Consider the following 22,615-nt stretch of genomic DNA (forward strand, 5'->3'; position numbering starts at 1 on the left):
TTCAGCCGTGTCAGACACAGTGGGTGGTAGACTCCAGTATTTACAAGCAAGGTCCATTATTTCTCCAGCAAAATTGATTTTCATTGTATAGATGTTTTAAATAATGAATGGTTTGCTGTTAAAGTGACCACAAAGTCCCTTCAGAGGCCTCCAAGAAAACCTGTCAGCTGAAGGCTACAGGCTGTTACATATCTTAGCTGTGGATTTATCTCTGTGGTTTTACACAGTAGGCTAGGTTGGTTTAATTTCAGTTCAGGCTTATTCTCACTAGTCGATGACTGCAAATCACTGCATCCCTGTGGAGCCAGAAATCTGCACTCACAGACCGTCAGTGGAGCAGCAGTGAGAGAGATAAACTGAAGCTATAGTGGATCTCTGTCGCCATCTAGAGAAACATGTACCCATAACTGAGTTTCAGGACTTGAGTGCATCGCAAAATCCGAGTTCCGAGTACAAATGGCACGCACTAACCCACTAAACTCAGCACCTGACCCATTTTGTCTTTGCTGAATGTAGTTTACAGTGATTCAGACTAATATAAATATATATGATTTACATTAGCAGGTTGCATCACTGCGAGTCAAGTCACATCAAACGGTTTATTGGGATATGATCGTTTAAAATAAGGAAATAAAAACACCAAATTCCAAAATATAGAACATTTTGGTGGTGAGTGGGCCATACTTGTTACCGCTCTCCTCCGGCGCGCTGAGGGAACAGAATCAAACACACCCAGTGGAGTCATGTGGTTGGTCATGAGGAAGTAAACAGGGAAGAGAAGATCTAAACGATCTAAACAGGCAAGTCTTTTTTTCTACAATCTAGGACTTTTAAAATATGTCGGGCTATATAAATTAAATTACCAAGACCTAAACGAGTTAGTTTACCACGATTTGTTTGCATCTTTTCATGTGCTGTCGTCTGCAGCATCAAGGCGAACGGTAATCAAAGTAGCTAGCTAGCAGACTAGCCTATATATATATATATGCTAAGGTTAGCATGCCCCTAATAACTAACGTCACATTCCTCAAATTGTTCCATTCAACGTTTAACAACCAGTCTATTAACAGCTAAATGAGTGCTTGGTAATGCGTGTTGATGTGTCTTCAAGAAACATGGGACTTCGAAACCTTGGTGTTCAAATGTTACCAACACAGACATTATAGGACTGACATTAGAATTAGTCAAAATTATTGCAGTGCATTAGAGTAATTTAAATGCTTGTCGCACTTTATTTCCGGTGAGAAAACCTCCATCCTCCCTCAAAGTACTCTGCTAATAGTACTAGACATTTGCTAGGTGATACTAATGTAATAACCACCACTTGGGAGAATGCTCTTTTAATTTGCCTCTTTCAGGAGGAGTCATAAGCAGAACCAGTCGGGCATTCATTGTCTTGCTCAAAGACACTTCAGCAGGGCAGATGACAAAAATAAAAACGGCATCAAAAAGTCTTTTGAACTACCTGTTTTCTTTCTCTTTTTTTTTCCCAGCTGGAGTATTCAAGCAGTCAGTCAAGAGGTCAAGGGGTGGCTGTTTTGTGCATCCTCCTCTTCCTCCAGCCGCTATGGTGGACTTCCTGGCGGAGAACAACCTGTGTGGCCAGGCCATCCTCAGGATAGTTTCTAGAGGAAATGCCATCATTGCAGAGCTCTTGCGCCTCTCTGACTTCATCCCTGCAGTTTTCAGGCTCAAGGACAAAAGCGAGCAGCAGAAATACGGAGACATTATTTGTGACTTCAGCTACTTTAAGGTATGGATTTCATCAGGTCAGCAGTTCTAAGACATGTTTAGCCTTGGGCGATTAGTTATAGTCTCACCCTTGGGCCAAAGCTTAACATACAAGCTACATTAAAACCTATTTGTACATGTATATTTTGTAGACCTAAGGAAACTGGGCTGCTGTATTGTTTTCGTAGAGCTCAGGACAAAAACAGTTTAGCTCTGAAAATAAATGCCTTAGTGGAACAGCTCTTCAACCCTGTCCCCATTATTAGGAGTGGTGTGTACCTTTTTTTTATTGGGACAAAAGTATAGATTGAGTATTGATTGGTCTTGTTGTAAGATATTGCTTCTTCGCCAGGGTCCTGAGTATTACGAGGGGAAGCTGGAAGCCAAACCTGAGCTCCAAGACTTGGATGAAGAGTTTCGAGAGAACAACATTGAGATTCTGTCGAGGTTCTATCTGGCATTTGAGAGTGTCCACAAATATATAGTGGATCTTAACAGGTAAGACAGGACTGGGCTATTTAGTTTTTTTTTTTCCAGTTCACATTAAGTTCAGTAAATTTAGTAGTAAAAGTTCTTCAGAAAAGGATAACATGTTTTGAGCTGTCCTATTGAAATAAACAGCTAAAACAGAGTCCCTGAACCCACACACCCTTCCTCTTCATCGCCGTTTTAAACCACAAAACACGATGAAGACTATTTTACAAGTTGGTATTCTATCATTCTCTCCTCTCTTCAGATATTTGGATGACCTAAATGAGGGTGTTTATATTCAGCAGACTCTGGAGACAGTGCTTCTAAATGAGGATGGGAAACAGCTTTTAGTAAGTAACAGAAATGGATACCAGTTTTAGTGTTGTAACATTACAGGAGCAAGCTAACATAACATCTTCTAAATATCTGTTTGTGATGAGTTCATATCAGAATGAATTGGCTGTGTCACTGATTTGCTGATTGATTTATTTTCATCAGTTACTAGGGCTGGCCGATATGGAGAAAATCAAATATCACAATATTGTTGACCAAATATATCGATACCGCAACAATATTATAGTGTTGACTATTGGTGCTTTCACAAAATATTTACACAATGAGATTTTTGATAAATAATATGCTGTCAATATATTGCCCAGCTCTATCAGTTGCACATTAAAACTAACCAAAAAGACACCACTGAAGTTGATTGTGTCTGTTTTTTTTCCCCCACCCAGTGCGAGGCTCTCTACCTTTATGGAGTCATGTTGCTGGTTATTGACCAAAAGATTGAAGGGGAGGTCAGAGAGAGGATGCTGGTTTCCTACTATAGATACAGGTGCGCTTGTGACTCACGCACCCACACACATTCACATTCATTGCTCAATGCACTTCTTAGGCAGAGCGCTCGCTCACAGCTAAATTGAGTCACGTTACTTGACTCATACGTGTATCCTTAAAATATTAGACAGAGTGAACATTATAGGTGGTGTACCTGATCTCTTTTTCTCACTCTCCTTCTCAGTTGCAATATCATCGCTTTATGTAAATATGCTTGAAATGTGATATAGTGAAAATGTGGATGCACTTGTGGATTTCACATCAAAATATTAGTTTCTATAGAAACATAACTCTTACATGTTCATATTTGAATGACATATTAAAATCTCATCTTGTCAGTTACAATAACAGCAATGTCAGGTGTGCAGATAATACAGAAACAGAAGCATGCTGAGTTGAACTAAATTTGAACATTTGAATTCATTATGGCTAAATGATTTCATATTCAGATTATGCTATAACTTTTGTCCTCACTTGACTCAGTCTTTAAATTGTCTCCCATTATTTAATTGTTTCACATTTTCTTCAGTGCTGCCCGTTCGTCAGCCGACTCCAACCTGGATGACATCTGCAAGCTCCTGCGCAGTACGGGCTACTCCAGTCAGCCAGGAGCCAAACGGCCAGCCAACTACCCAGAGAGCTACTTCCAGAGAGTTCCCATCAGTGCCTCCTTTATCAGTATGGTTCATGGCAGGCTGCGCTCGGACGACATATACAACCAAGTGAGAAACATTTGGTCGAACATCTTTTTGAACTTTTGGTAAACCAAAATGACAGATTTTGTCCTTTCTGATTAGAGTTAAGTTTTCCCTCGTTTGAATTTTATGAGACTGTTACAACTTGAGTGGACATATATTGTGTCAAATGTCCTGGGGCTGGACCTAAAAAAATCACATTTCTCTTCCTGTCCATCAGGTGTCTGCGTACCCTCTACCAGAGCATCGTAGCACAGCGCTGGCTAACCAGGCAGCCATGCTGTATGTCTGCCTCTACTTCAGCCCTTCTATACTGCACACCCAGCAGGCCAAGATGAGGGAGATAGTGGACAAGTACTTCCCTGACAACTGGGTAAGACATTTGTTGTAGGGTGAGATTGTTCACTGGTCACTGCACCAATGGCGTCATGTCACAGTCAATGTTTTGGCATTCACTGTGATCTGTGTTGGCATTCTATCGTGCTTTGTCTCAGTTTTTTTTATTGTGAATGTACTGAAGTGTCTGTGTGTGTGTCTGTCTGAAGGTTATCAGTATCTACATGGGGATTACTGTGAACCTGGTGGAGGCCTGGGAACCATACAAAGCTGCCAAGACTGCGCTCAACTACACCCTTGACTCTGCTAACATCAAAGAGCAGGTATTAAAAATGTTTTATTGGCTTCATTGTCACACAGACCTCAGCATTGCCAATGTGTCTTTCAGTGTGGCACCCTTATTGTATGCAGGTACTGATAACTGCATCTAAAGAATTTGCAAGTCATCCAAGTCGACTGTACAGGATCTCAATTGATACACAAGGTTATTAATCTAATCAGTCAGTTAGAAGGCTTTTGTAAACTTGTCTTTAAAAGTTTGGTAAAAGATAGTGAATGTACACAAGCTCAAATTGACGTACGGGTACTAACAAAGATGTGCAGCGTCGTAGTCAGGAAAAACTGCAGCCGTAGCAGGGGGTGGCAACTGACTAATCCTTGTTTAGTGGGTCATCTGCAGACATTGCCATGCTTCCTTAAGGCCATGAATGAATGATTTAGTTATCATCCAAGATGAAAGATACTTTTAACCATATACCCCCCCAACCAACACGGCCACCATCACTGTATGTTTAGGCCACGCGATACGCAGCTAGAACGGAGAGCCTGAGGCCTCAGGTGCAGCAGCTGCTAAAAGAAGGTTTCCTCAGGGAGGAGATCATCCTGGACAACATTCCCAAACTACTCAACTGTCTGAGGGACTGCAATGTTGCTATCCGCTGGCTGATGCTGCACTCCGCAGAGTCAGGTGAGAATACTGGGCAGATTTTTCCTTTAGAACACAGGTGGAATACATAATGTCTCTTGTAATGCTTTAAATTACTTCAGAATAATTGTAAATGGGCAAGGTCAACGAATAGAAAGAAATTGATGTTTTTTTTTCTTTCTTTAATTAGCCTGATCCTCATTTTTGCCCGCTCTGTGTAAGATGTATGTATCCGTAGAAAAATAGCAAAGACAACTAAATTAATTGGCCATGAGATAAACAATGTGACTATCGCTTAGCTGTTGTTTCAGGACAGGACAGTGCTGTTTGTTGTGTGTGCGCCTGTAGGTGTGGCGCTGTACGTAGCGCTACAACGGAGACGGGGAGAGCGATAAACAGACAGGCAGACTGCTTTTGACAGAGAATCGTTTTAAATTCACACGTTCTTATCTGAGTGCTGTAATTAATACATGTATTGCAAAATAGCCTATAGACCATGATTTATTAAGAGAAACCAAGCAATTCTATGTAAAATCAGACATTCAGCACCCCCAAATAGCCCGAATGGAAGGATCCTTTGTTTCATAATCACATTTTCCCACCACTGTGACGATTCGACTGTTGATACAGGCTCCTTAGATCGGATTGCCGATTAGTCAATTATTCGGGATCACCCCTAATAACAATAGGTCTTTCATTTACAATGAACGAATGAAAATGAATTAATGAATGAGTTATTTTCTTACAGCCTACGATCCAAACAACAAGCGACTGCGTCAGATCAAAGACCAAGTTCTCAGCGACTCCAAGTACAACCCCAAGATCCTGTTCCAGCTGCTGCTAGACACTGCTCAGTTTGAGTTCACACTCAAAGAGGTGAGAGTGTCTCTTCAATACTACATAATATGAATGAAAACATGGAAAAACAAGGAGCCAATTGTCATTAATACTGTGGGAGATGCTAAACAAAGGAGGATGGACTCTGGGTTATTAAGTTGCTTTCAAACAAATTGGTCTCTTCCCTTTTTTTTAGCTGGAGTGAAAGTGTGAAATGAATACCAGAATAATCCATGATCCAGCCAACTGTGTTTCTCATTAGGTGTGTCTGCTCTGTTGTCTATTAGCATAGACAGCATATGGCTATCCAGTCTGTCATTTGGAGAGGACACAAATGTAATGTTCTCATTACACATCTCCTCTGACTAATCCCTCCACATTGACTCAGCGGCTGTGCTGTCCCTCTTCCAGATGTTCAAGCAGATGCTGTCAGAGAAGCAGATCAAATGGGAGAGCTTTAAGAAGGAGGGATCAGAGAGAATGACTGAGTTGGCCGAAGTCTTCTCTGGCGTCAAACCTCTTACCAGGGTGGAGAAAAATGGTGAGTTACACTGTGAGTGTGGACAAGGTGAAAGGATTACACACACAGCGATGCAGGGGTGCTGACTGTTTCATGCTTTGAATGTCATAGATTATTTCAGTGGAACACAAATGCTTAAATGCGTTTGAGCTTGAAGCTGTTCAGAGAAAAATGTTGAGGCAGAGAAGAAACATAGTGGGAAAATGAATTAAGGACACACATGCAGGGGGAGGCGGATTAAATTCACATCAGTCATACTTACTTCTGTCGTTGTGACTGTAGCTCGAGTAGCAGAGACCCATTTTCCTTAACCACCACTTGTAAAAAAAAAACTACTTTGATAACATTCTTTCTCCTCACAGAGAACTTACAGGCCTGGTTCCGAGAAATCTCAAAGCAGATTGAGTCTTTGAACTATGAGGACTCCACAGCTGCTGGGAGGAAGACAGTTCAGCTCATACAGGCTCTTGTTGAGGTGAGCAAGATAAAGACATTTCATCCTGGCTTCACATTTTCACATTAAACTGACAGTGTTGGTCATTAAGATTTTTTTCTATAGGGCTGGGCAATATATCGATATTATGTCGACATCGATAATATGAGGCTAGATATCGTCTTACATTTTGGATATCGTAATATCGTGATATGACATATGTGTTGTCTTTTCCTGGTTTTAAAGGCTGCATTACAGTGAAGTGATGTCATTTTCTGGACTTACCGGACTTACTTACTGTTTTATTATTTGCCTTTACCCACCTAGTCATGGTATCCACATTATTGATGATTATTTATCAAAACTCTCATTGTGTAAATATTTTGTGAAAGCACCAATAGTCAAGCCTACAATATCGCTACAATATCAACATCGATGTATTTGGTCAAGAATATCGTGATATTTGATTTTCTCCCTATCATCCAGCTCTAATTTTCTAAAACTTCATTGGAGTCTTTAGACCTTATAATTTGACAACATTAGACGAATAATGTTGTACTATTTAGTTTGATTGCCTTAGCTTCATGCGTATAACTACAAAGCGAATCCAGTAACAATGTATGCAAACGGTAGCTAGTGTTTCCACTATGTTGATTTGACCATGGCGGCCCCGCCATGGCAACATTTCTGCCACCCACGGTATCAGAAATAGCTGCATTGTTAGAGTGCATGTCGGAGAATACACCGAGCAAGCACACGCGTCACTCGGCAGAAAACAGGAGAAAGGAAAAAGAGACGTTGTCCGGATGATAAGCCAGTTGAGATTGTGTGTGTACGTTCTTGAGAACTGTAAGTCTTATAACTTATGTTGTCAGTTCATTTAAGCCTGGTGTTGCAAATTTAAATTAAGTTAACTGGTGATTTTTGTTGTTTGTGTGCTGAAGTAGTTACACTGCATTAAGATAATGTAATTATTAGCGGGTTTATTGTTATATGCTACAGAATGCTTAGCCTATATGTCAAGATCAAAGTTGGCCTATATAGTAACTCAAAAAATACAGTTCAATCACAACTAAAAATATGCCTCATTGTGTGTGTGATTAGAGGTGAAAAAATTTGTTTGTGTTGCAGCGCAGCGTCAGTTCTATTTCATGGGGGTGGGGGGGGGGACCTGCCCCCACTGCTAAAAAAAAATCCTAAAGGAAACACTGGTAGCAGAACAAAGAGACAAAAATAACTGCCATGAAATGCATATAAATAGAGACTCGTCGGAATACATAGAAGTGTCTCGTTGGCTCAGTGGTTTGTAATGCCATCATTTGCTCCTGTCTGTCCTGCCACGCTCTGTTGTAAAATAAGAAATGTTACACATGATTTTCACAAAAATCACTTCTGTCATTGATAACTGTTTCCACAATTAGCTAGTTCAGTTGGTTCAGTCTTCTGAGCCAGCACCAAATGATCCTCATGAGCCAGAAATTGAATGAACGCCAATGGAGAATGAGACTGCCAAGCGAGTGCCTACAATCCTTGGATACAGATACGTGAATGTGGTGTCGTTTGTTTGGTCTTCAGGTCCAGGAGTTTCACCAGTTGGAGTCTAACCTACAGGTCTGCCAGTTCCTGGCTGACACCAGGAAGTTTCTGCACCAAATGATCCGCACCATCAACATCAAAGAAGAAGTCCTCATTACTATGCAGATAGTTGGAGACCTGTCGTACGCGTGGCAGATAATTGACAGGTACTGACTTACCGATAAACATTAAAGCCATACAAAAAATACTGGTAAAGAAGAAGATGGTAAAGCAAACATAAATAAACTGAAAATGAATCTTTGATGAGGCAGTTGCGACGCAGTTTAGTTGAAAGCCATATTTAGTAACTCATTTTCTGGCATATTTTGATTTTCACTGTCATTCACATTATTTTCTGTTAGAAGCGCCTCAATAACATGGAGATAGTAACAGATGTTTCTTTCACATTGTCAGCCGAAGACAGGGAGACACTCTGCCAGCCTTTTTTTTTTTTTTTTTTAAATATATAAACCACAGACCACAGTGCTGCAGTTATCTTGACTTATTTAGCTTAGCTGTGTTTAGTTTTTGTCTGTACAGCAGAATTCACCTGTTCTTTCGGGCTTTACGTTTTATTCTGCAGCTTCACATTAATGATGCAGGAGAGCATCCGAGTCAACCCATCCATGGTCACCAAACTGAGAGCTACATTTCTGAAGGTGAGGACTAGGCCCACATGCTCACACAAAGACCAAAAGAATAATAACAATTGAAAAATGATTCCCGTAACTTTAAGAATTCTTGTGTGTTTGTGTGTGTGAGCAGCTGGCATCTGCGTTGGACCTTCCGTTGCTGCGAATCAACCAGGCCAACAGCGCGGACCTGCTGAGTGTTTCACAGTTCTACTCTGGAGAGTTGGTGGCTTATGTCAGAAAGGTACACTACATTAAAGTCACGTTTTCACCTGTGATCTTATAAAGTTATGTAGCAGAGAGGACGTCCGTCTTTGACATTTCCTGCGGCACTCACAAAGGAACACTTCGCTTTCCAAAATGGTTTCACAACTTTAACAGAAGAGCCCTGCATGCTGTAAATTATTTTTCAGTAGCCGCAGTAAACACCCGCAGTCATGATTAATGTTTCTCCAACCATCTGTTTGGCAAATTTACCCCAAAAACAGCCACTTAGTAGATGTGTACCTAAAGCTGCTCTCTTACCTTCTGGTTTCATCAGACACATGCCATATTACTTTATGTTAGAGGATTTGCTCCCACTAGCTGTACATAAGATTTTTCATCCACAGCATCGTGGACCATCTGCTTTTGAAGACTAATCTCCACTCTTCTGTCTTAACAAAAAAACCCTCAAAGGTATTAAGAGATGAAAGATTATTTTGATTCTTGTTTGCAGGTGCTGCAGATCATCCCAGAGAGTATGTTCACCTCTCTGGCCAAGATCATCAAGCTTCAGATCCATGACATCATGGAGGTGCCCACGCGGCTAGATAAGGACAAGCTAAAGGACTACTCCCAGCTCGGGGCTCGCTATGAAGTAAAACAACTGTTCACTTCACAATGTGCATGTAGCTCCTGGAGTGTTGTTCAGAATGTGATTGAAGTAATGGAAATAATCCTTTGATAATATATGACATGAAAAGCAGAAACAGAGGCCTAGTCTATTGTATTTGATTCGGAGGTAATCATACTAGCTGGCATTTCTGAACATTTTTAACTCATTTACAGCTTTTGATGCAATTACAAATTCGAAAAGAAGGTTCAGAGACTTACTAAACTAGAATTTGCTGTTATTGAGAATTTTGAAATTTTGTCAAATGTCTTGAAATCCAACGTGATTAATATACTTTTGACTAGAATTTCAATTTTAACCTTTAAACAAAACCGCCTGGCAGATGTCTTTGTACAGTATGTAGTTCAAGTACAATGTCTGTTGGCATTCATCTCTCTTTATGCAAATTATTGTAGAATATTCTTTAGCGTATCCTAATACTTTGACATTGCAATGATTTAATTTGATTCTATCTGTCATTTGTGTGCCTAAACATCCTTCTTCTTCACGTGTTAACAGGTGGCTAAGCTCACCCATGACATCTCCATTTTCACTGAGGGGATCCTGATGATGAAGACCACTCTTGTTGGGATCATTAAGGTAAAATTTCTTACTTTGGCATGATGATAGAATAGTAAAACACATTTGTTCCAACATGCAGGCAGGAATATGGTGTGTCTTCATCAGCCACAGTGCAGTTGAAGAATAAGTTACTGTAGTTGATTTTACTTTACTAACGCACTGTGACGCTTTAGGTGGATCCTAAGCAGCTTCTGGAGGATGGCATCAGGAAGGAGCTGGTGAAGAGGGTGGCTTATGCTCTGCACAAGGGATTGATCTTCAACCCCAAGGCTAAGGTCCGACTTCAGATCGGCTATCTGTTGATCGCTGAATATTTTTATCTTTATATTTTACAGTGCGTTATTGTGTAACATCAAATCACTGAATTAGTAATAGAAGTGGAGGAGTTTCTCCAGGACACAAGACCAAAACAGTAAACCATTTACAATTACAGGTTTTGCCCGGAATACAACTTAGAACATCTTTTTACTGGCTCATGTATTTAAAAAAAAAAAAAAAAAAAAAAAAAATAGTGATCTGATGTACATGTCCTCTCACCCTGTGAGAATCAAGGATAACAGCAGTGAGAACTTTTAAATATGAGACTAAACAGAAATCTTCTACTCTCTCAGCCTAGTGAGCTGATGCCCAAGTTGAAGGAGATGGCGGCCACCATGGATGGGTTCTACAGGTCGTTTGAGTACATCCAGGACTACGTCAGCATTTACGGCCTTAAAATCTGGCAGGAGGAGGTGTCCCGTATCATCAACTACAATGTGGAACAGGAATGCAACAGCTTCCTCAGGGCCAAGGTCAGGCTCAATGCAGTCACATGCTTTTTTACAGTTTCTGATCCCATCCCTGAATAGTGCACCGACATCAGTTTGTCCCTCTGTAATCAATAAGAAATGCTCTGGTTGTTTGTCTATTTGTCAGTAACGGGAGTTGATTGATCGTTTTTCTTTTTTCCTTGCTTCCGATCAGATCCAGGACTGGCAGAGTGTGCACCAGTCCACCCACATCCCCATCCCAAAGTTTCCCTCAGTGGATGAGTCTGCCACCTTCATCGGGCGTCTCTGCAGAGAGATCCTCCGGATCACTGATCCCAAGTATGTCTCCTCAAATATAACAGTGGAACTGCTTTGGTCATATCTGTAGATGCTGAATCATGCAGTCTTTATAAGCTCCCTAGTCTGGATTAGAGGTAGACCGATTAATCGGTTTTGCCGATTAATCGGCACCGATAGTTGATTGGTGGAACTATTGTTATCGGCAAAAATCCATACCGATAGTTTTCCTGGTTGCGTCCGTTGCTGGAGCGGCTGAGAAGTGCGCGCTGTAATTCATTACACAGTACGCGAGAGCTGAGAAGGGTCTGCTGGCATCATGCATTACAATAGCGGCCTCTAGAGGGTCTTTCTAGTCTTTACAGGTGATCTTCTATCCAGCCTGGAACTTGTGCCTTTTTTCGGGGTTGTTGAGCATTAAATCCAAACTGTTACATCCAAGATTTATCCACTTGAGGGCCATAATTCATCACGTTTTTGGTCATTTCTGCCGCTAACTCCGTGCTACCCATAGACAGTAGGTGCTACCGACAAGGGAATCTCCCATGATGCCTTTGTTTATGTTTTCAACCAATGGGAAGGAAGGTCCGTCACACATTACGCCTTATATGGACATCCAAGCGAGAACAACGAGGATAGTGGGAAAGATAGATCCCTCCAGGTCAGAGATCGTCTGTTACTGTTTTTATTTGTTATTTATTACTTTTTGTTTCAGTTTGAATGAATGTCTTTTATTGACTTCAATATTTATATTTATTTCATTTAGCATGTTTTCATGGTTCAATACAGTTTTTTTGTTTTTATAATAAAGTTCAGCACTGTTTTACTTGGAGTGTCATGTTTGTTTTTATCAAGTATCAATTGTAAATACTATAGGTTGATTAATCGGTTATCGGCAAATACGGCCCAACCTAGCTACGATATCGGTAAAATCCACTATCACTAGTACATTTCCAGGATTATTGCTTGGCATCGATGCCCCTCACCTTCCACTCTCTGCGTGTTGCTCTTCGCTTCGGGAAACAACAACAAACTTTGAGTTAGAAAGCTAAGCTACACGCTGAAAATGGCACGTTTTGAAGAAAGTTTAGTTTGTGCAATAAGGCAGGCCTGCTTGGTTATTTCGGGGAACAATTGTAAAGATTTGCAAGGAATATGTTTAAGGCATTTACCCTCTAACTGGGATGTCTTGGGAACGATTGGCCGGGATTTGCTATGGACAAAATACCCACGGCGATACATTGGTAAGAGCAAATTACATTTAAACATGTATCATGTATAATTTAAATGGCTTACGTTACTGTATTGTGTGAAAAGTTAACCAAGTTACTATCTTATGTGCCGTTTTCTTTTGCGTTGTGCCAATGTTCCACCAAGTTCCTTACCGAGAATATTCTGCAGTGCCACGGTCGCTGCGTCCGGAACTTAAGGCCGGCCAAGACTATTGTTATTTGTTTAAAGAAATGCAAACAACCCAGAGTGTTTTTTTTTTTTCATATCCCAGAATGTATGTGTGGTGTAGCCCGACCTTACTCCACAGCGCTGTGGAGATCTGGGTCTGGGCTCTGGCAATGTGAGACTATAAGCTCCCTGACAAACATTGGTCCTTTCCACAGGGTAACGTGCTACATCGACCAGTTAAACACCTGGTACGACCTGAGGAGCCACCAGGAGGTTACCAACAACAGGCTGTTCTCTGAGATCCAGAACACCCTGGGTACATTTGGCCTCAATGGACTAGACCGCCTGCTCTGCTTCATGATTGTCAAGGAACTTCAGGTAATTAGCATACAGTATAAAAAAGTCTCAAATAAAGCTACCATAAGGCTCTAATTGGTGAAAAAAAAATTAATGAATTCAGGTCTATAAGGGCCTTTATGGTATATTTAATGCTCATAGTAGGCATACCTGAATATATTTGCACTGTTAGCAACCTGTTTCTCCCATCAGAACTTCCTGATATTGATTCAGAGGACCATCCTGAAGGACAAAGCTGTGGTGGATGTTTTCAAAGCCATGCTCGGGGCTGTCAACCCAGTCCAGGGTATTGTGGGTAGGTATTCATTTAGGAAATCCTACAATCTGCCAGGAACTTTTTATTCCTTATTGATATTTCTTTTGTGTAACAGGTAATGCCAGCAAAGTGTATGCGAATGCTGTGGCCAAAACCCAGAAGATGTGGGGTGCATACCTGGAGGCCATCATGAAGGTACTGGTCCATGATATTCTCTAATGTTGTGAATAGAAAATATGTTTTGATAAATTGAAACTGATGTTCCGGGGATGTGCATTCTGTGAAGATAAAACCTTTAATGCATCTTTAATAAACCCCTCCATTCTGTATTTTTATGCCACTAAATCACATCTGCCAATGCCAATAAAGACATGATGCTGTAAAAATAATATTGAATAAATGTTTGTTGTAGGTTGGTCAGATGCAGATTCTCAGACAGCAGATTGCTAATGAGCTGAACTACTCCTGCAAGTTTGACTCCAAACACCTGGGTGCTGCCCTGGAAAACATCAACAAGTCAGTCAAGTCTCACCACCTCTCTAATATAACTGTAATTGTGTAATTATTACCATAGTGTTGAGGGGAAAGTATTGCTTTGTTTCAGTATCATAAAGAGATATGTGTTTATATTTATTTAGACTCATGATACATGTATATATACAATAATTATTAAAAAACTTTTGCAATGTTTTTTGGTAGTACTAGTAGAATATTAATGACTCGATGTTAATGCTCTTGCTGATGAAGAAAATATGTGATGTGACTTAGAATTTTAAGCACAATTACTAGTTGATACCTGATTATTGCTCTCATTTTAAATTTGTCTTTAAACTCTTGTCTTCATCTACAAAACGTCATCTTTTTTTGTGCCCTTGCCAGGTCTCTGCTGGCAGACATTGAAGCTCACTACCAGGATCCATCCCTACCCTACCCTAAAGAGGACAACCCTCTTTTGTATGATATCACTGCCTACCTGGAGGCTGCCGGCATTCACAACCCACTCAACAAGGTCTAGAGATTATGGCCGTTGCTTTCCACACAATGTGATCAGTGTTGACAGATTGATTTTCAGAAAAGTTTTCTGTTCTGTGTGGTTATGCATTTCAAAACGCTTTGACCCTTTACACGTTTGTTTCTCACAGATCTACATCACCACAAAGCGCCTACCTTACTTCCCCATCATCAACTTCCTGTTTATTATTGCTCAGCTGCCCAAACTTCAGTACAACAAAAACCAAGGCAAATGTTTTTTTATTTGACTATATTACAGCTTTTATCGTACTGTTGTTGGTGAGTTATTAAGTTGTATAATTGTGAGTGCAATAGGTCAGACCAGTGGCATAACCACATGGTATAACATCCATTAACGGCTGCTCTATCTCTTACAGTTTGGATGTAGTTTTAACTGGGTAGGCTACTTACTGTATTGCACACATAAAGCATTATACTGGGAAATGAAGAAAGACACTACCTGGACCAGGAAGGTTTAAGGATCGTAAGCAAATCCAATTTGTGTTATAATAGTGACAAATGACGTGGTGGCCAGTATGCTAGAGTTGGTATGTAAGGCTGCATCAACATGTAAATGACCGTACCAACTGATGTCTTGTGTTTTCCCAGGAATGACCTGCAGGAAAGCCACAGATCCAGTTGACTGGCCTCCACTAGTGCTTGGCATGCTCACCCTGCTCAAGCAGTTTCACTCAAGATACACACAACAGTTCTTGGCTCTCATTGGTCAGTTCATCCGCTCTATCATGGAGCAGTGCACAAGGTAACAAAACAGACTTGACTACTTTGGAATAAAAATGTAATATTTAGTTTTAAATAAATGTGTTGTTTCTGTTTTTGTTTGCTTGATCTGAATACTTTTACGAAATGTATCCTGTTATGGCTTTATGTACTCACGTTTGAGTTTCCGTTTGACCCTATCATAGTCAGAAGATCCCTGACATGCCTTCTGATGTGGTGGGAGCTCTGATGTTCCTGGAAGACTATGTGAAGTTCACAAAACTATCACGCAAGGTAGGTTAACTTTGAAATTAGTAATGCTGCTAGTAAAAATAAGTAATAATTTACATTAACCAGGGGGTAGCTTTGATTTCTGATGATTCTGTGCGGACATGTTTAGCAACTGTATTGTCATACAGTAAGATATAATACCTTTCAGCTGGAAGAAATGGTTAATCACACACAACATGCCCTGAATGAGACCATAGACATGTTTTAAGCACTGTGTCTCTTATTTTTATTCTGTGTACTGCGGCATAGTATGTTTATTATTCTCTTTTTTTTCTCTGTATTCTTAAGGTGGCAGAAGCCCATGTGCCCAGTTTCATTTTTGATGAGTTCAGAACAATAATGTGAAGATCTGGATGAAGCATTTCATCAGAAAAGTATGCTTTTGTTGCCATAGGCTTTTTTTACTGCAGACATTTTGACTTGTCATATTAGGAAAAGCATAGGTGTGTTACTAATAACATTGATGTTTTCCCATAAGCCATGACAAGACCCTGAAACTGAAGCAGCTAAATGGATTTCAGTCTTCATTCATTTTATTATTTACACCAATACTTCAATGTCTACCATGAAAAAGCTTGTTGAATGGTTTGCTTACACAGTTCATTGACCATTAATGTTTAATGCACTAATAATAGATTGTATATAGATAGAAAATTGAAATAGCCTAATTCCGAGTTTTGTATGATCGCTTTGTGCCATTTCAAAATGAAATTGAGTAATAAATACGATGTATCATAATATGTTGTGTCGTTTCTCTTCAGTTGATGATTGATCGAGCTAGACCCTGCTGGATTGATCTTTTAGTCAATGCTTTTATTTTGAAAAACAAACAAACCCGGAAGTCGGCCCTTAGCGATAGCAAAGATTCTGTATTCAGAGTTGTACTCAAATAGCTAGCTAGTGTGTAAGTACAGAAGTGCGCGATTTGAGACACACCGTACGTGTTTCGCGGGTGATTTAGGTGTTTTCTTGTAACGTAGCTAATGTATTACACATTTGGCTCTTATCTTCTTCATAGCATTAGTAAAACAAACTGACACAGATTAAGACATTGTTTACTTCACACTGGTACAATAGCTTCTCAATTAGCTAGCTAGCTAGCTAACCTACCAGATCAGAAGCAGGCTTCTTATATACTGTCTATGGAAGCAGGTAACGTTAGCAAGCTAGGCTAACGTAAAATAGCTTAACTTTGGGTTGTTTGTAGTGTGTTCTCCCCAGAGGATAAAAGATATCCACCGTGATGTCTCTTAGCGCTGTTCACGGAACACTGTCGAGCCTGCGGTCATGTCAGACAGACATCGGAACGGGAATGGACATAGTGTCAGATGTGGCTATGGACCTGGTGGAAACCCAGGGTCAGGGTAAAGTTTACAAGCTATCTCAGTAACGTTATGATTTGCTGTTCTTGGTTCAATCTCCGTTTTATTCTTGGTATACGTGCAGTTTAGTGTCCCAAATTCCCCATACAATGTCCTTAATTAGCTAATCATGAATCTGCTAAACCACCTGTGCTACCCTAACCCTAACCTTAACCTGTCTCAGATAAGACCCTCCGCATTTGGGACACTAAACTGTACGTAAGCCTTTATTCTTTGTGTCTAATTTAACGCTACAGAATACCAGAATTCCCGGGTATGAGGGTACTAGCTATTGATCTAAAATGTCTATTTCCAATAACTAAGTAGTATATTTACTCAAGTAACGTTACAGTAAGTTGACGTTAGTTAACGTTACCTAACGTTGGCTACAATTTTGAGCTACTTGTACTTTACTACTACGTTACGTTACTTGGGTATTTGCATTTTATGCTACTATACAGTATAAAAAGAAATTAAAATTAGCTCCACCATAATCAACTAACGTTACATTTAAGTATCACTTGCATGTTAACCAATGAGCATGATCCATTAATATAATATTATACTTGCAGGGCTAGGGCTGGGTGATATGGAGAAAATCAAATATCACGATATTTTTGACAAAATACCTCTATGATACCGCAATGATGTTGTAGTGTTGACTATTGGCGCTTTCACAAAATATTTATACAATGAGATACATAATGTAGCATATAAAACCAGGAAAAGACACCACCTATGCCATATTAAGCTATTACGATTTCCAAAATCTAAAACGATATCTAGTCTCATATCACGATATAGATATAATATCGATATATTGTCCAGCTCTATGCAGGGCACATGCTGTACTTTTGATATGTCTGTTATTACTTAAGTTTTTAACAAATGCAAGATTTGAATGCAAGACTTTTATATAAGTATGTTTATAGTGTGATATTGCTACTTTGACATAAGTAAATGATCTGAATACATCATTCTGCGTGCTGTTGTGTTACAGATGGAGAGGTGAACCCTGGCATCAAAGAGATGGAAGCCATGATCCTGGAGTGTGCCAAGCTGGACAGAGAGATTAACTACTTTGTTGACATTGTGCAACAAGTCACAGCAGAGGTGAGAGCAGCCTGGCATGGTCTAATCGCATAAGTGGAAAACATCCTTTCTCCCTTACTAAATTTTTTTATTTACATTTTTTTATTTATCCAGGTAAGTCGATTGAGAACCCATTCTCATTTGTCACGATTCACACAGTTACACATTCATACCTGAATGAAATTAACAGGTCAGCCTCAGTATGCATTACTGAGATAAGGGCTATACAAAAAGTACATATAAACTTAGGACAAAAAGTAAGGAAATTTGTGTTTGGTAGATTATTTCTCTGTGGTAACAATGCTTTTTGGCAATGAATCTTATACCATTGGAAAGCCTGTTTAGTTCCCTTTCAAATGGTGCCCCATTTGTAAGGAACATGCATTTGTGGGATGATCAGCAGCACTGAATATGTGGGTTGTGCCCATGAAAAATGTGCCAAATCTTCTCTGCCAATTCCAAACAGCTTATTCTGCCATTGACTCGTTTTGGTGTTTGGTGAATTGGATGTTTGAAGAAACAAGACATATTGGCAATTTAACAATTTATTCAATGGAATCCCATTCATCCGTCAGCATTTGTTGCAAGTCAGCCAACGTGGTTGTGTTAGTCACTCTGGCACAAACAGCACGCCCAAGCTGATCCCACAAGTGTTCAATGGGGTTGAGGTCAGGACTGCTGGCAGGCCATTCCATCCTCTCCACTCCCACATTCTGGAGGTAGTCTCTGATAAACATCATCTTGGAGGATAGAGTTCAGTCCCAGACTGTGGAGATATGGGATGGCCACTGGTTGAATCTCATCTCTATATCTCTCTGCATTGAGATTGCCTCCAATGATGACTAGCCTCGTTTTTCCAGTGAGGGAGATGCCATCCACACCATCACACTGCCAGGCTCTTGTGGCTGTGTATGATTCTTCCAGGCTTTCCAACGGTATAAGCTTTATTGCCAAAAAGCATTGTTACCACAGAGAAATAATCCACCAAACACAAATTCCCTTCCTTTTGTGCTAAGTTTAGATGATTGATTTTTTTGGAAGGTCAGCACTCATTGTGGCTCCTGCTCCGCTGTGCACACCCAGATTTTTTTGGAGTGGCAAGTCTTAATGTCAAGGTGTTAGTCTTGAATGTCAGAGAAAACATTGAAGTTGACTTTAATTGTATAGGTCGAGGAAATAGTCTAACCTATTACCATTTCTGTAGAATACCACGCAGCAGCCAGAGGCCATGTTCAGCCTGTCTGCCAAAGTGAAGGAGAAGTTCACAGAGAAAATAAACGGGCTCTCTGACGCTGATCTGCAGAATCACCAGAAAGTAGTGGCCTTCAAGGACATCATCAAGAACTCTCTCAACCAAGGTAAGGCCCAGGCAAATAGGAGAAATAATCAAAATTTGTGCACTGCTCGACTCAATGTATTCAGGATTTATAATAGACATTGATAATAGCTGTGCTTGTGGGATGGCTTCTCAGCCAAGGAGAGAAAAAGAAATCTTGGAATGTGTCCTTTTTTCAGGATAATTAGCTTCATTTTTAACACAATTCCCTTTGTTTACTGCTGAATAATTATATTTGCCTGTCACCCTGTAGAGGTAATTATCTGTTTTTTTTAATTGTTCTTATTACACCCTTTATTTAAAAATGCGGCCACACTGAGACAATGCCATAGTTTTAGGTTTGTCATGTGTTGGACGTCTGTGTGCACTTGCGTGAGAGGGTGAGATTTTTGTGTGCATGTAGGTAGGTAAAATTTGTTTTGTAGGTAAAAAAAAAGTTTGTGTAATGTCTTAAGGATATGTGTGGTACAATAAATGTGTGTGGCTGTGTGTCTTACGCCAACGTAAGAGTTGGGGAATGGTGGTAAAATGTGGCAAATAACAAATCCTTCATGTGGACAGCGGCTTATTTTATTTTTAAGCATTTAATAACATTCATAGTTAGCTCTGACTGTATAACCACCTAAGTGGGATGTATGTTGTGTTTTCAGCCAACCAAGAGTCAGCAGAGAACACGGAGGAGCTCGATGAAGACATTGCAGTTACACAGAGCCAAGTCAACTTCACCTGCCCACTCACACAGGTAGCATGCTGATGTGTCATTCTACTAATTTACCTATTCCCATTGAATTCTTTTTTTCTTATTTCAAAATATTCCCATCTTATTACATATCTACCTAATTCCTGATAATAACCTATTTAGTTTCAGTATCAGCAAAACATAGAAAACCACCTTGATATGATGTTTTAGCAGCTAAATTGTGTTTTATTTTTTTATTTGTTTCATTATATAAAACACCACTGTGAATTTCTATTCAAGGTGGAAATGGTGAACCCGATGAAGAATAAGAATTGTAACCACCACTATGATGAAGCAGCCATACTGGGCCTGATCAAAGCGAAACACAGCCAGAAAAAGAAATGCCGGTAAGACACTCTCCCCTTGGAGAACTGTTAGAAAGTTGAGTCAGGTTTCGCAGCAGTAAACAATTGGCGAGCTGGCGTGGGACCAGCAGTCTGCCTTAAATTACATTTTCTTTATTACGCTGCTTTGATGTTGGAATGAAATTAAATGTGGCAGCTCCTAAAGGAACACTGATGAAATCCCAGTGCCGGCCTATGCTTTTGTTAAACCTGCCTATTGTCTTGAGTCCTGACTCAGGTCACTGTGCACACTATACATGCACATTATAGCAGCAATGCTCAAGAAGACTTTCCTTATTGGGATTAGGTGTATGACTGATGAAACTTTCTTGTGCCTGTCGGTATTAATGCAAGATTATTTTTTTTACCTTGTGCTTGCTCACTTTTTTATGTTGCATGTTCTATTTGTGTCTTTAGCTCCCTTCAAACATGTTAAAAGTTTCCTTGTCTTTCTCTGTCATCTAGCTGTCCTGTGGTGGGCTGTGGCAATACAGATGTGAAACAGTCAGATCTGATTCAGGACGCAATGCTGAGAAGAAAGATCCAGAGCCAAAAGAGAAACGGCAACCGGACATAATATTTTAAAAAAAAAAGAAAAGAAATTAATGTTAATGATCAACGGGTTATGTTGTTGGCAGTATTTTGAGACTGTTGTTTTCATCAGTACTCTGTTGTAACTAGCTGTTGGAAAATGTACTTTTTACCTCAGTAAAACTGAATTCCAATTTAAGAAGTGATGACTTGTTTGAATTTCAGCTGGAGCATTTTTTGCATACTCCAGTCCTGTTGAATGTAAATAAAAGACGCAGACCTTTCATAAATGTATGACCAAACTTGTATTTGTAATTGGGAGTATGGGTAGATAGTTTTTCCTCATTATCTTTGCACGATGCAGTAATCTGACAGAACCACAAGAGAGCAGTGTCTGCATGAGGACACAGGATTTATTTATTTTAATTATTTAGAAATTAATTTTTCATCTCTTGGTTTATACATTTATATTTATGGAGGATTGTTAGTAGAGTTGTGACCACAACTGGTATCTATAAATCCAGGAACTGCTCATTTGAGTCTTTCTTTAGGTTGGTAATTGGAAATGTTGGAATCTTAACTTGTGATCCTCCTTTTTAAAATGAGACGACTTCTTCTAATTGTGGATACCTGAAGTAGCACACTTGTGTTACTAAATTAATTTCCTCAAAACACAGATTTGTGAGTGAGCCATAAACGAACCATTCTTAGACATCTGCGGGAATGCATTTTGCGCTTATGTGATGAAATCTCTCCCTGCGTGCTATGCTCCTTGTGAATGGTCTTTGTTCCAAAGAGAAACAAACAAAGCCTGTGTTGAGATCAAACTAGGTGAAGCTAATCTTTTAATAACCTTGCATCAGGCACTTTCAAAAAATCTCTAATTACCCCTCCAAAGAGTGCGTCACGCAGCACTAAGAGCATTTTGCCAATAAAGATATTAACTGGCAACAAATGATCTAGACTGGTGGCTCATGCGATTCTCCACTCTACTTCATTTTGAATTAGCATTCTGTAAATCTAATCTTGTTTACTGCACAACATGTGAAGTCACAGGTAATTTCACAACAACCGTTCAATTTGTGGGAAGGAAGTGCACCCAAACATGCATCAGCATTGCGTTCACCATATCACAGGCAGAGCCATTAAGCGGTTTCTTTGGAGGGAGGCAGAGCTGTAAATATCCTCAGAAATTCAATCATAGCGTTGTACAGACATGCAGTGCTGAGATAGATGTTTGCTTTCTTCTGGCGAAGAATGTTTGATCTGGAATTCACATTCGTCTGTTCAAAAGCTCCAAGCAGTAGGTGTAATGGCTGACTGAGACACTGTAAGCCTCAATGTCTGGCTTGTCCAAGGAAGATTTTACCTTTTGGCAGGAAGTGAACATAGTCTCACTTCCTGGCACAAGAATCCCGGCCGGGCCAGTGCCAGAACTGGATGGAGAGAGAGAGAGAGAGAGAACAGCAGGTCTCGGATCGGATTGGTGTGTCCTTGACCAACTGCCACTTTGCTCGTTTGAAAGCCATGATGTCTCTCTCTCGTGGGTGGGCCAAATTCTCTGGGCGGGCAAAGCAGAGAAAGGGGAGGTAACCTTGCTCCTCATAAGGAGAAGATTCTAGAATGGCCCATCTGAGCTTTCATTTTCTCAAAGGCAGAGCAGGATACCCAGGGCTCGG

General features: G+C 40.1%; 2 protein-coding genes across 4 annotated transcripts; both read left to right on the top strand.

The window, feature by feature from the left end:
- The first annotated feature begins 1,496 nt into the window (after positions 1 to 1,496).
- On the top strand, positions 1,497 to 16,271 carry washc5 (WASH complex subunit 5). Its single transcript, XM_028580357.1, has 28 exons — positions 1,497 to 1,753; positions 2,084 to 2,229; positions 2,468 to 2,552; positions 2,940 to 3,040; positions 3,572 to 3,764; positions 3,958 to 4,110; positions 4,283 to 4,396; positions 4,869 to 5,040; positions 5,747 to 5,874; positions 6,247 to 6,376; positions 6,718 to 6,830; positions 8,364 to 8,530; positions 8,947 to 9,022; positions 9,129 to 9,239; positions 9,714 to 9,854; positions 10,389 to 10,469; positions 10,625 to 10,726; positions 11,063 to 11,242; positions 11,415 to 11,539; positions 13,114 to 13,276; positions 13,448 to 13,550; positions 13,627 to 13,706; positions 13,924 to 14,027; positions 14,391 to 14,520; positions 14,654 to 14,750; positions 15,132 to 15,285; positions 15,449 to 15,536; positions 15,822 to 16,271. The coding sequence occupies exons 1-28, from the start codon at positions 1,568 to 1,570 to the stop codon at positions 15,876 to 15,878; spliced, it is 3,480 nt and encodes a 1,159-aa protein (XP_028436158.1). The 5' UTR covers positions 1,497 to 1,567; the 3' UTR covers positions 15,879 to 16,271.
- Positions 16,272 to 16,365: 94 nt separating this feature from the next.
- Positions 16,366 to 21,230, top strand: nsmce2 (NSE2 SUMO ligase component of SMC5/6 complex). 3 transcript variants are annotated; one of them, XM_028580359.1, is made up of 7 exons: positions 16,369 to 16,437; positions 16,741 to 16,897; positions 17,895 to 18,007; positions 19,191 to 19,344; positions 19,973 to 20,064; positions 20,302 to 20,408; positions 20,871 to 21,230. In XM_028580359.1, the coding sequence occupies exons 2-7, from the start codon at positions 16,777 to 16,779 to the stop codon at positions 20,980 to 20,982; spliced, it is 699 nt and encodes a 232-aa protein (XP_028436160.1). In that variant the 5' UTR covers positions 16,369 to 16,437; positions 16,741 to 16,776; the 3' UTR covers positions 20,983 to 21,230. The 3 variants fall into 3 exon arrangements, with proteins under 3 accessions (XP_028436159.1, XP_028436160.1, XP_028436161.1); XM_028580358.1 differs by having other exon boundaries at positions 16,366 to 16,897; XM_028580360.1 differs by lacking the exons at positions 16,369 to 16,437; positions 16,741 to 16,897 and adding an exon at positions 17,010 to 17,109.
- The last annotated feature ends 1,385 nt before the right edge of the window (positions 21,231 to 22,615 follow it).

Source organism: Perca flavescens, chromosome 6, assembly GCF_004354835.1.
Source record: "Perca flavescens isolate YP-PL-M2 chromosome 6, PFLA_1.0, whole genome shotgun sequence".
Lineage (NCBI taxonomy): Eukaryota > Metazoa > Chordata > Actinopteri > Perciformes > Percidae > Perca > Perca flavescens.